This window comes from Micromys minutus, assembly GCF_963924665.1.
Source record: "Micromys minutus genome assembly, chromosome: 10".
Lineage (NCBI taxonomy): Eukaryota > Metazoa > Chordata > Mammalia > Rodentia > Muridae > Micromys > Micromys minutus.
Genome location: NC_137979.1, coordinates 60635844 through 60648500, shown reverse-complemented (window position 1 = coordinate 60648500; position 12657 = coordinate 60635844). Strand labels below are relative to the sequence as shown.

The 12657-nt window shown below is 53.1% G+C and overlaps 1 protein-coding gene across 2 annotated transcripts in view; it reads right to left on the bottom strand.

Moving 5' to 3' along the window:
• The window catches only part of TMEM104 (transmembrane protein 104), a 54525-nt gene that overhangs the window by 12912 nt on the left and 28956 nt on the right, over positions 1–12657 (bottom strand). For both annotated transcript variants that reach the window (XM_080922662.1, XM_080922663.1), the window contains exon 9: positions 4940–5033. In XM_080922662.1, coding sequence (XP_080778788.1) covers positions 4940–5033 — 94 coding nt within the window. The remainder of the gene's footprint in view (positions 1–4939; positions 5034–12657) is intronic.

The window sequence follows — 12657 nt, the reverse complement described above, 5'->3', positions numbered from 1 at the left end:
CCCTGGGCCACCTAATGCTCGCCAAGGGCGAGACTAAGGATAATTCCTTGCAGTTTGTTTTTGAACATGGCTGAGGTAATGTCCCTGACTTCAAAACCAGTCCCAAAGGCGGTTCATTCTGGGACAGGTGATTGTGCCAGCAATGAGGGTGATGCCCCTGTCTCAGTGCTGAGCAGGTGCTAAGCATGGTTCTAACGAGCACCTTTTACTCAGTCTCACTGTATCTTTACAGCCCGCGCCGAGGCAAGCCTTCCTTGCCACAGTACAGAAGAGGGCTGCAGAGGACCAAAGCTTGGTCCGTGCACAGTGGGAGAGGATGCTATTGGCCATTTTAAGGAGCAAGGCCAGTCTGTGATGGCTGCCTGGGAGAGTCAGCTGGAAGACCAGAGGCTGGCAGGGAGGTGTATGCTGGCCTGGAGGGATAACCTCCCTTATTGAGACAGCAGAGATTTTCCCTGGTCCTGGCGAACTCAGAGGCATTTATTACCCAAGTACCCTCAGGGCTGAAGTGACTGCTCATTGCTCTTTGCAGAGGACCCAGGTTTGACTCCCAGCATCCAAATGGCTGATAGTAACTGTCTGGAACTCTGTTCCAGAGCATCTGATGGCTTTTTCACGCCCTCTGGAAACAGGCATTCACATGGTGCACATACATACACATGCAGGCAAAACGTTCATACACACAAAAAAGGAAAAACCAAAGTTCCCCAAATTGGCCAGTGTGGCATGAGCAATGAATCCACGCTGGCATTTGTCACCTATATCCTGACATTTCCCTGGACCACTGCAGGCCATCTAAGCCTGCAGAGCCCACGGTAGAAACACAAGGAGACTTAGGTAACCACTGAAGTGAGGGGAGGGCAGAGAAAAGCCCCCAGAGAAATACACCTGAGGCTCCTGGGTACAACTCTGGGGGCCCGGGATCGACACCGGCTTCATTTCAACAGATGGCAGAACAAATTCCTAATTAAGCGCAAGAAACCTTCTGGCTCAGCACATTTATTCCCGATTTTCCGGTCCCTTTGGTGCTATTCTTTCTCCTGTCTTCTGGAACCCGGGCCAGCTTACTGCCTCCCCGAGCTCCCTGCTCAGCTCTTGAAAAGGAACAGCCCTCATTTGGGGAGAGGGGAGAGGGAGGGTGAGTGTTGGCAAAGTGTGGGAAGGAGGGAGGGGAGGACGGTCTTGTGGGGCCACACCATACAGCTGCTTCTCACAGGCAGAATGACAACTTGGCAGAGGCGCCCGGAGGACTTCTGAAGGGAGTTTTAGAAACACTCCCAGGGGATGAGCTTGGCTCCGGGGAGAGGCTCCCTTACTGTGTCCTGGGGTTTGGTTTGGTAGGCTAAGGTCCCTGCCTGTTTGGTGTGGCTTTGGCGACTTCTGGGGGATTCTGTGCTTGGTTCTCCTCCTCCTCGGAGCAAGACCTAGGGTGGGGTGGAGGGAAACGCCTGCTTCTCGCTGTGAGGAGCCACCCTGGCATGTCCTCTGCTGCAGCTGGGAGCTTAACCACACTCACTACAGTTTAGCTTACTCAACAGACATTTTCCTTTTCCTGGGCGGCTGTCATTGGGAGGCCCAGCCTTTTAAGTTCAAAGGTCTGACTGAGTCTCTCACAGAGAGAAATGACTGCCTTGTGCTGTCACCCACAGCAGTGTGCCCGGGAGACGCCTGACATTTGATTATCTCAGCTCCAAGGGAGAAGAGAGGCGAAGGCAGTGGAGGCAGCAGCGTCCCTAGCAGGAGACAAGTGTGTGTTGTGTGTGTGTGTGTGTGTGTGTGTGTGTGTGTGTGTGTATGTGTGTGTGTGTGTATGTGTGTGTGTATGTGTGTGTGTGTATATGTATGTGTGTGTATGTATGTGTGTGTGTGTGTATGTGTGTGTGTGTGTATGTGCGTGTGTATGTGTATGTGTGTGTGTGTGTGTGTGTATGTCTATCTGTCTGCATGTGGGTATACCCACATATATGCAGGTGCCAGTGGGGCAGAGACATCAGACCCCACCCCCCACCTGGAGTTACAGGAGGTTGTAAACTACCCACAGGAGATGGGAACATGTAACATGCACTCAGGCTTGTTCCTGTGAATGTTGGCAGCAAGTGTGATACCCAGTTTTAAGGCAGTCTCTCTTGTTTACTGCTGCATAGACCCCGAGTTTCTGGAGATCCTGTCTCTAGCCCCCAGCTTTCCATAAGAACTGGGATCCCAGACCTCTGTGCTGCTGTGTCCAGCTTTTAGGTGAGCTGGGGGGAGCCAAACGGAGGCTTTCAGGCTCATGTGGAGTGTGCTTTTTACCAACTGAGTCATCTCTCTGCACAGCCAGGGTCTGTCCCTGTTGATCTGGGGTAGGGGGTGGGGGGTGGGGGGTTAGAACAGAGGGAAGCAAAGGTGGGCTGGTGGAGCTCTGCTGATCCTCACAGATCTAGTGCTTACAAGAGCATTTTATTTACTCTTTGCCTCTTCCCTCCCTCAGGAGCTCCCCTTCCTCTTCCTCCTTTCTCTTTCTGAGACAGGGTCTCATGAGCTCAAGATCCTTTTTCTATGTAGTTGAGACTGGCCTTGAACTCCTGACCTTCCAGCCACCTCCTCCTAAGTGTGTGAGGTTTATAAATGTGTGCCACTACACGGGCCCACACTTCCTTCTTTAGATGGAGACTTTGTTAAAAAATATAGAAGACAGGCTGGAGAGATGGTTCAGTGATTAAGAGCGCTGACTGCTCTTCTAGAGGTCCTGAGTTCAAATCCCAGCAACTACATGGTGGCTCACAACCATTTGTAATAAGATTTGATGCCCTCTTCTGGTGTGTCTGAAGACAGCTACAGTGTACTTATATATAATAAATAAAATAAATAAATCTTTAAACAAATATAGACGTTGTATTGGCTGGTTTTGTGTATCAACTTGACACAAGCTGGAATTATCACAGAGAAAGGAGCCTCAGTTGAGGAAATGCCTCCATGAGATCCAGCTGTAAGGCACTTTCTCAACCAGTGATCAAGGGGGGAGGGCCCAGCCCATTGTGGGTGGAGCCATCCCTGGGCTGGTAGACCTGGGTTCTATAAGAAATCAGGCTAAGCAAGCCAGGGGAAGCAAGCCAGTAAGTAACATCCCTTCATGGCCTCTGCATCAGCTCCCGCTTCCTAAGCTGATTGAGTTCCAGTCCTGACTTCCTTTGGTGATGAACAGCAATGTGGAAGTGTAAGCTGGATAAACCCTTTCCTCCCCAACTTGCTTCTTGGTCATGATGTTTGTGCAGGAATAGAAACCCTGACTAAGAAGTTAAACTGTCCTTATCAGGGCTGTTGTCTCCTTATGAACTCCATTAATCTGGCCAGAGCATGTGCCACTGGCCTCCATTCCCTCCTGCCTGTTTCTCAGTGTCATCTCAGCATGGCAAGAAATGAGAAGGGGCTCAGCATCAGGCCAAAGCTTAGAGAATCCTTCCTAGGCCAAGGACAGGCACATACCAGCAGGATGGGGCCAGACTTGCAGACCCAGCCATAGGGAGTGAAAGGAACTGCAGACTTGCAGACCCACCCAGCCACATGGAGTGAAAGAAACTGGGCAAGAGAGATAGGTAGGTGGGGGCAGAGAACATTCCTCTCCAAACCATGCCCACAAAAACATCACCACCCTAGCTGGACCTCTACCACATCATATGAGACAAGATACAAGAGCGGACGGATTGTGTTCTGACCCGGACTTCTAGGCACCAAGCACTCTAGGGCTCCTGGATTAGAGAGGTGTTGGGGGCTGCCCCATGCCCATGCTGCTGCAGCTGGGGCAGGCCAGGCTGTTTGAGAGGTTGACCTGCCTTCCCACTGTGGAAACCAGGGCTCCCATTGTTTCTCTACTGGGGAGAGAATTGTAGTGTGACTGACATCGTTAGTGTGAATGCCCTTAGCAGGCACAGCATGGAATCAGTAGCAGCCTAAACCCTGGTCCTGATGGGGGTTAAGGAAGATGGCTAGGAGGAAGGAGCCCAACTCAAATGGCTCTGGAAACTCTGTGCCAGGGGCCTGGGGTGGAGGCTTCTAGACCTGCCCCATGTAGCCAAGGCTGTCCTTACATTGACTCTGTAGCTATGTGAGACCTTGAACTTCACTTTCTCCTCCTGCTATCCCCCGACCCCGCCACCCCCGGGCTAGCATACAGGGGACTGCCGTATCTGGCTTTCTGAGGTGCTGGGGACCAAACCCAGGCTCCGCATACTAGACAGACCCTTTGCTGAGCTATGTCCCCGCCCCACTCCCTTTTAGCTTTCACACCAAGAAAGTCAGATGCACAACAGACAGTCAGAGGAGACGCAACAGCAGCACCACAGCTGATCGCCCTCGGTCCTGCCTCGGCAGCAGCTGGCTCCTCCCGGATGGAGGTGGCTGGCTGGTACGGCACAAGTGAACACATTCCTGCTGTGTACCCAGTTTGATGGGGAGAACCCCCAACATCTACCTGAGGCCAAGAGTGCTGCCACTTGGGGTGTCAGTTAGCTAGAAGCTACTATAGACGGCAGGAGCGAGTCCAAGGCTCAGAGTAACTGCTACTGGGGACCACTGGGTTTTATGGCTATGCCAGACATTATATCCTTGAGAAGGCAGGAATGGTGTTGCTGTCCCCTCCTCGGGGTAAAGTGTGACCTCGCATGCTCATGTGAGGGAGGCTGAACCAGCATTAGCAGTTCAGGCCCTAGCCCAGGCCTGTCCATTCAGCGTGACCTGGCAAAAGTCACTCCTGGTTTTCTGGTACTAAATCTCCCCAGCAGTAAAAGGGCCGCAGAGCCTGCTCCTTCTTCCTCGCCCCCTGGAGAGGTCAGAGGACCAGGCAGGCCCACTGAACTGAGCCACTGCCTCGTCCCGGCTAGGAGTTGGCCTGGCTTTTCAGCAGAGGTGGAGGGAAGGGCTGGGGAGAAGGGTAGGCACTTGGGAGATTTCTCAGACTCACCGATCCATCTCATCAGAGAGGTCAAGATCTGCAGGTACTTAGTCTTCTGGACATCGAAGAAGGTGAAGGGACCAAGAAGAAGGGTGAAGACAGCCTGGGGGTGAGAGGAACAATGAGAGGGTGTGCAGAGGCAGACACGCAGAGCAGGCTGGGAGGGGACAGCCTGTGCACAAAGCTGGACTTACTGACAGCCTCCCCGGAGCCCATCAGCATCCAGAGTTTCCTGCTCCAGTGTTACTGTCATGTCTAGGCAAGGCCCAGGCTTCATCCTGGGACCTCCACTCGATCCATTCTGCTGGCTTCAGCAGGTACTGAGGGAGCCTCAGGCCCAGCAGCGTGCTGCCTGGAGTGTGGGTCAGGAATGAAACAGCAGTGGGGTACCAGACAGGCCCTCGCCATCACAGGGGCAAGAGGACAGAGGGAACGGGGAACACAAGGCAGGCAGAGGCAGCTGGGAGGATAAAGAAACCATCTTTCAATAAGGACTGGAAGGCAGAGGACAAGAGCTAGGGCTGCTGGGGCGCCGTCTGGCATGGGAGTGGGGCTGGGAAGCAGCTTAGCTGGTTGAGTTCAGTTCCCAGGCCTGATGCTCCAGCGCTGAGGGTCATCCTCATCCACACAGAGGTCAGGGGTGGGAGGTGAAATGCCCCAGACCTGGGTGTGTGTGGTACTGGCCCCTTAGTTTCCTTTTCTTTGGAGAACAAGGGAAAATGCTTAAATTAAAAAAAAGGAACCCTGCTATAGACTGCTGGACTGTGGGGTATGTAACCCCTTTACAAAGGAGCACGGGGGTGATGGTGGTGTCTCAGAGGGGGAGGGGTGTGCTTCCCATGCCAAATTGGCTGCTCAGGAAGTAGAGGGATTAAAAGCTGCTCTTTGGAGTGAAGATGGTACCATTTCCAATCTGCCACTCGGAAGCAGGCGAAGCATCAGCCCTTATTAACATTTACTCTGCCATTTCATCACGCGGATGCTAATGACACTCACCAGAGATGCAGCATACGGCGGGGTGGCGAGGAACCTGCCCGCAGAACCGGGTAGAGCAGAGCGGCCTACCGTAGGGAGCTGGGCTCCGGCCCTATGAGCAGCGTGACTCCATCACGGGCTGCCAAGTGGGGGGGGGGGGCGGACCAGACAGTTCCTGTGACAGGCAGGAGGGAGCTCCTGGGGGAGGGGAGCCCACTCCACCCTCTCCACAAGGAGGGCAGGAAGTGGGGGAAGCTGTGACCTCTTATCCAAGTCCATTATCTCTGTGAGAATGAATGACAAGATTCCAGAGCCGCCTGAGGAAGGCTCTAATTAGCCGGGGTGGGTGAAGGCACCCTGGTAGTCACCAGGGCTGGGAGAGTTCTGAAGGAAGGTCTTTCTGCTAGGGGCGAGACCAGCCCTTCTCTTCAGGAAAAGGGGGATAGAGAAGCATTTGTTTAGGTCTGGGTGACAGTGAAAGTCAGGGGAAGGGACTCTCTGTGACGGCAAAGGCAGGAAAGCTGGACCATAGTAAGAAACATGCACACCAGCCACCACCCCTCGTCAGACCTGTCCGTATGTGGCACCATTAGTAAGTCATTAGGAAAATGACCACTTCGGGGAATTTCCATTGATGAATTTCTCTTTTGAAGCAGAGAAGGGCTGACAGGGAGACGCATAAGCACGAAACGTGTCCAGGTGACTTCGCTCTGTTGGGAACTGGGCTCTCGGGACGCCTGGGGTCTGGGCAACTCAGCTCTGACCTGAGATGTCTCCAGCTGCAAACATGGTGTCCAGCTTGGGGTGGCTCATGTGGAAGGTCAGATGTCATATAGAGCACGAAGCCCGAGGTTTACAATGTTCTATTGCACCTCATCTACCTTCTTGTAAAGACTCAAGGACAGGAGACAGCCCATCCTGTGAAACCCTGTGGGTGGACTCCTAGGTGCAGAGGGTCCCTGGGGCCAGCTGAGTGACAGAGTCAGAATGAGGGCTCGCCTGCTCAGGGTTCCATGCTTAGTCCTGGGAACGGGCCTGGTGGCAAAGCATTCCAGTAGGACTGAGCACCAGCTGGGACACTAATAGCCAAACAGCGGCTGTCAGGAGCGCAGACCAGCCTCACTGCTGGGGAAGTTCAGGGCCCACAGAGTCGCAGGCAGCACACACAGACTGCCAAACAGCAGCCCTGGCACTCACTCTGCAGGGGGAGCCCAGATGAAACAGAAGCCTGGGAGCTGGGCTAATTAATGAACAGGTGTCCTTTGCAAATTAGCTCAAGCCAGAAGCAAGCAGGAGTACGCCATCCCAGTGACAGAGGGCGGAAGTGGGAAGAGAGAGGTTTGCGGGGGTCCAGCAGGGCAGAGTCTACCACTGAGTGATCACCGGCCAGATGACGTGCGCCCTCTTTTCCTTTTACAGAAAGACAGACAGAGAAAGCCAAGAGACAGCCTATCCTCTTGGGGCTTCCAGTCTAGCCCGTATGACATTATAAATTAGCTAGCTCCTGAGCAAATTTTCCAACCCCCAAATGCCATTGATCAGTTCCAACTCAGTCTCTGTTCAAGGACTCTTGTTACCCCCTCATTACAGAAAGCTGGGACACTGGTCATGGCAGCCAAGTGTGTTTCTTAAAAAAAAAAAAAAAAAAAAAAAAAAAGAAGAAGAAGAAGAAGAGAAAGGACCAGCAAGGCTTTGATTTCTAATGAAATCTTCAAGCTGGTTTCTGGGAATAAAGTCTGAGACAGCCTGGGAGGGGGCAAACGGGGCCGCTCGAATCGCTCTTTCTGGGTCAGTGAGTTTTGCTGCGTACCAAAGGCGGCACAGCAGCCTCGCTGGAGCCTTGATGGACATGAGGCAGCTCCTGTTCCCAAGGCACTGCAGGCAGCTCTCAGCTGCTGCTTTTTCAGAACGTTCTGGAGTCTACTGTTTATCAGGGTTGTCTGCCTCCCATGTCCCCAAGCAGGTGACACCCATCAAAGCCCGCTCAGATGCCAAGCGTCCAGCTACCTCTAACCTCTTCCTTGTCTGAGCAAGGCTGCCATAAACAAGCCCCCCAACTGAAAAGGTCCAAGCCAGTCTTCTCAAAGCCAGGGGGTCCCAGATAGAGCTCAGCCAGGTGCCCGATGGTGCCACAGAGCGCCCCCTGCAGGACAAAGCCACACTCAGCACACAGACCAAACACAAGGCTGCCAGAAGCTAAATTTCTCCAACCTATGTTAGAAATAAGCCTCAGTGACAGAGAAGTCCTGGCCTGCACCCTGGCCTCTGTCCCCTGGAATACCTGGGACAGGTTCTGACAGCCTTACATGGGTTGGGCCAGGCTGTGTGGTCCCCCAACCCCCTACCTAATGTGGAGTTTTGTTGAATCCAGAAGTGCTTAGGCTTTAGCCTCGAACTCCGTTTCCCTGTTTCCTTTGTTCTTCATGTTGTGGTGACCCCCAACCATACGATTATCTTCATTGCTGCTTCATGACTGTGATTTTGCTATTTTATGGTTTGAGTTTGCCCGGTACCTTCATTGCAGCGCTCCTGCCTCAGGTGCCGGCTCTGGAGCAGGGGGTAAGATACTGCGCTGTTGACTGTGGACCACTGAACACAGCTGTAACTGAGCCTTGCTCACCTCTGACCTGATCTCACCCCACCTGGTCTTGAACAGAGTGGGGGCACTGTCTGCTGCTTAGAAGGAAGCACCCGAGTGGCGGTCTACACTGCAGCACCGGCTATGTGGTGTGATACGTACTTTCCCTGAGACAAATCTCCCTGGCCAGAGAAACGAAACAGACATACACTTGGTGTCCATCACAAGTTGCCTCTCCCATAAGAGCTTGCAGACTCTCTCAGGTCCCACAGCCAGACAAGAATCTGTCACAGCCTCGGCCTTCTGGTCCCCGTTTTCATCACTCCACCTCTATCAAAGTCACCCTGTGATGACGTCACTGCTCAAGGCCACAGGCGCCTTCGTGGCAGCCAAGCGCCCACATGTGTGGCTTTCCTCACTTATCTGCAAGGTCATCAGGACAGGTGGTGACCCTGCGTCTGACAGAGGAGACAGAGGGACTGGAGGGGTTCAGGGGCAGAGGAACAGAGTTGCCGACATCTCCCCACACAGCCCAGTGTTCTCTGCAGACCCAGCTGGCTGTTTTCCTCTGCCCTCTCCTGTGCCTCACCAAGCTAACTTCTACCTTGGTGCCTTTGCCCTCTGGACCCTCCTGGTGACAGGGAACTTCCTTTCTCTGGCCCCACCTCCAAAGCTCATTCAAATGCCAGCCTCCTCTGCGGTTCCTCCAGGCTTCTCTAGGGCTCGTGACTACATCAACAGTGCTCGGGTGGCACCGCATGACTTCCGTCCTGCAGGGAACAGGGCTCCCGCATCCCCCGCAGGAGAGTCAGCATGCCGCGGATCAGGGCCAGATCCTTGCTTGTCTAACATCTAGAGAAGACTGCACACTTGACATTATCAGGCATAAACGAGTATTTGCGGACTATGCTGTGCTTGGTGAAGTGCTCTGGAGGAAGGTGCCACCATTGTGCAGGGCGAGGGGCATCCCTGGTTTGCTCATTTTTTTTTTGTAACCCCATCCCCACCCTATAGCCTTCTTGCCAGGCAGCTATGCAGAAGTACACCTGCTCTGTTGAAAAATCCAAACACTGTGCTGGGGAGGGGAATCTCCTTCTCAACACAGTTTGGAGCACTGGGGGTGTGGCTCAATGGGAGTGTGTTTGCAAGGCCCTTGGGTCCACCTCAGAATTGAGGGAAGGGTCAGGGTGTGAAAGAGAGGAGCCTGGCACTTGGCTCTTGCCATCAGTACAGTCACCAAATGGTACTCTACGGTGGTCCCGAGAAGAGGTGACATCTCTGAAACCCTAAAGAACTAAAGCCTTCAAAGGGGTTGTGGTCTTTCTGAAGCACCGACATCTTGGTAGGATTGATTCCCAGTCACAGGCCCAGCCATCAGCTCTTCATGAAGAAAGCCACCCCTAAACCTGCTTGTCATCTCTCCCTTGCTAAGAGGAGAGGCGGCCTGCAGCTTCTGATGCAGATCTTCAGTTCTGGCAAGGAGATGATGGGAAACACTCAGAGGCAGGAGTCAGCCCCTGTCCAGCCAGCCAGGGAGGGTCCTTCCCATCCCTGCCATCTCTGTGCATGCACACGACAGATGGTGTAGGAAATTCCAGAATGGCATGCTCACGAGGTATCCTGCATTCCCACGGAAGGCTTGGGACTGACTGGGTGTGAAGGACCCTGCTGGCCCTTATGTGCCCTGACATGGAGCACTGAGCAACCTCCTCACCAAGTGGGCAGTTCAGGTGCCTGTTTATTTACATGCCTCTAAAGGTGAGTTTTCTGTTTGCTTATGGTACCGGCAGAAGAGGGGGATACAGCTCTCAAGGTTCCAGCACTTTCCATCCCCCATGTCTGCGCATGGGGTCTCAACACAAAAGACCAACAGGCTCTACTCCCAGCCTTCCTGCTCCAGGGCTGGTTGGTGTCTTCGCTTTCCCTGTTAACTCAGCATGGGTGATAAAGGAACTTCTTAGAAACCTCACTGTGGTAGCACTGAGTACCAGGGCTTTCCTAAACACACAGGATCTGCAAGGGCCGAGGGCAGAATTCACAAGCATAAGAGAGCATCTGAGGCCAGGAGGAGTGGGTTCAAGTGGCGATGGCCACGTGCCAAGTGCACAGCTGAGCTGTCTGTATTGATCCTGGAGGGTATTTCAGATGAGAGAGGGAGGGATGCCAAGCTTGCAGGGCTGCTCCTGTTGAGTGCTAGGGGTTAAAAGCTAATTGGGGTTAAGAGCATCCTGGCACGAGCCCATCCCTAACTGAACTTGCAACATGTCCTTGACACGTAGTGAAGAGATGCTCGAGGATTCTATTTTTATTTCTCAAGTGGCTGTGAACATTTCTTTGCCTAACTGGATCGCAACTTCTGGGGCCTCGTGTATAGCAGGCAGGTGGGCTCTGAGTCGGGGCGCAAAGGGGCACTGAGTTCAGAGAGCTGAGATGGGGTAGGGGTCAGGATGTCCTTGCTGAGCCAGGTCTGTGGGGTGGCTCAGCTTCTCAAAGTACATCGTAGGGCGTTTCTCAATTACTGATCGATTGGGGAGGACCCAGCCCACGGTGGGTGGGGCCATCCTAAGCTGGTGGTCCTATAGGAAAGCAGCCTGAGCAAGCCATGGGGAGAAAGCCAGTAAGCAGCATCCTCCATGGCCTCTGCATCAGCTCCTGCCTCCCTTAAGTGACAGATCTTTACCTGGATGTGTAAACTGAAATAAACCCTTTCCTCCCCAAACTTGGTCATGGTGTTTCATCACAGCAGTAGTAATCAGACAGGCAGAAGTTGGTACCAGAAGAGTGTAGCATTGCTCTGATACCTGACCAGGTTGTTTTGGAGACAGTAATGTTGAGAAAGATGAAGATGAAGGGCCCAGTCCGTTATGTGTGGTGCCACCAGTAGACTGGTGGTCCTGGGTTCGATAAGAAAGCAGGCCACCTTGGTCATGGTGTTGCATCATAGCAAGAATGACCCTAAGTAGGACATTCACTCTCCAAACATCCCAGGTACGGGACTATGGCACTGCCAAGGCCAGCTGCATGCAAAGGAGGCTCTGTCAACACTGTTCATTTGTTTTTCTTTGAGACGGAATCTCGCCATGTCTCTCTTCTTGTAAATGATCTTCCTGCTCTGGCCTCTTGAGTAGCTGGGACTATATCTACACACACTACCCCTCTGCCACATGTTATTTTATTTTTATTGCCCACGTGAGTTTAATAATAGTCCAAATACTCATGAGAGTTCAAGTACTTCTGATCATGCAGCAGAGGGCCAACCACCACGCAGATGACCGTCAGTGAAGAAGCAGACGCTACACTGGAAACCCTGTCAAAAATGCCCAGCCCAGTCAACTGCTGTCACGACGCATTCGCCAAAATTCTAGGACAAGAGCTTTATGTTGTGGAGAGGAGGGCTTTTTTATACCAAACCAAAAGTGACCTTCCCTGGGACAGAGGGTGAACTGTGACCCTGATAAGGATCAGCCCAGGGGTGGGCAGGCAGAGCTAGAGGTCGGGAAGGAGAAACTGCCCCTGTCAGGGCAGGGCTCGGCACTAACCCGATCACAGCGGAGACGCTATAAAGTCTTCCTCACTGACCCTTTAGTTTCTGTGGTGCAGGGAAAATGAGGCAGGCGGAGGAGGTTGGAGCATCTCTTTCAGTACACTGAGCCCTCCTAGCAGTGACTGGCATCAACCTGTCCCCGGCAGAACACACTACTTGACAGAGGCTATGTCTCAGGGCCTTGCCCTATCCTAGTCAGTGCCAAGAAGGATGCACGCAGAATAGACTGATGGTAACGCAAGCTGATGCCCAGCCCATTCCAAAGGGGCATCCTGTGCTACCTGTGCCACCTGACCACTGCTGGTCAAACCTTGCTTTTGTTTTGCCACACCCTTTGGTAGAAAACCTACCCTGCTGCTGCACTCTGGCTTTGAAGAGTCAGGAGGGGAAATGCCTGTGGCTGGCTGGAGGACGCTGAGGACGCTGAGGCCTCGAAGGTGGTAATAATGGGCCGAAAGGTAAAAAGTCCAAGAGGAGGGAGCACTGAGCTGCAGAACGGGATGGACAACGGGGCCTCCCGTCACTATCCAGCAGTAGTCTAACAATCAGGAGCTGGTCAGGAGGGTCATGTGGTTTCAGCTGGGTAGCTAAGGTTAAGGAGGATGCTGGAAACCTGTTTGAAGTGTCTGG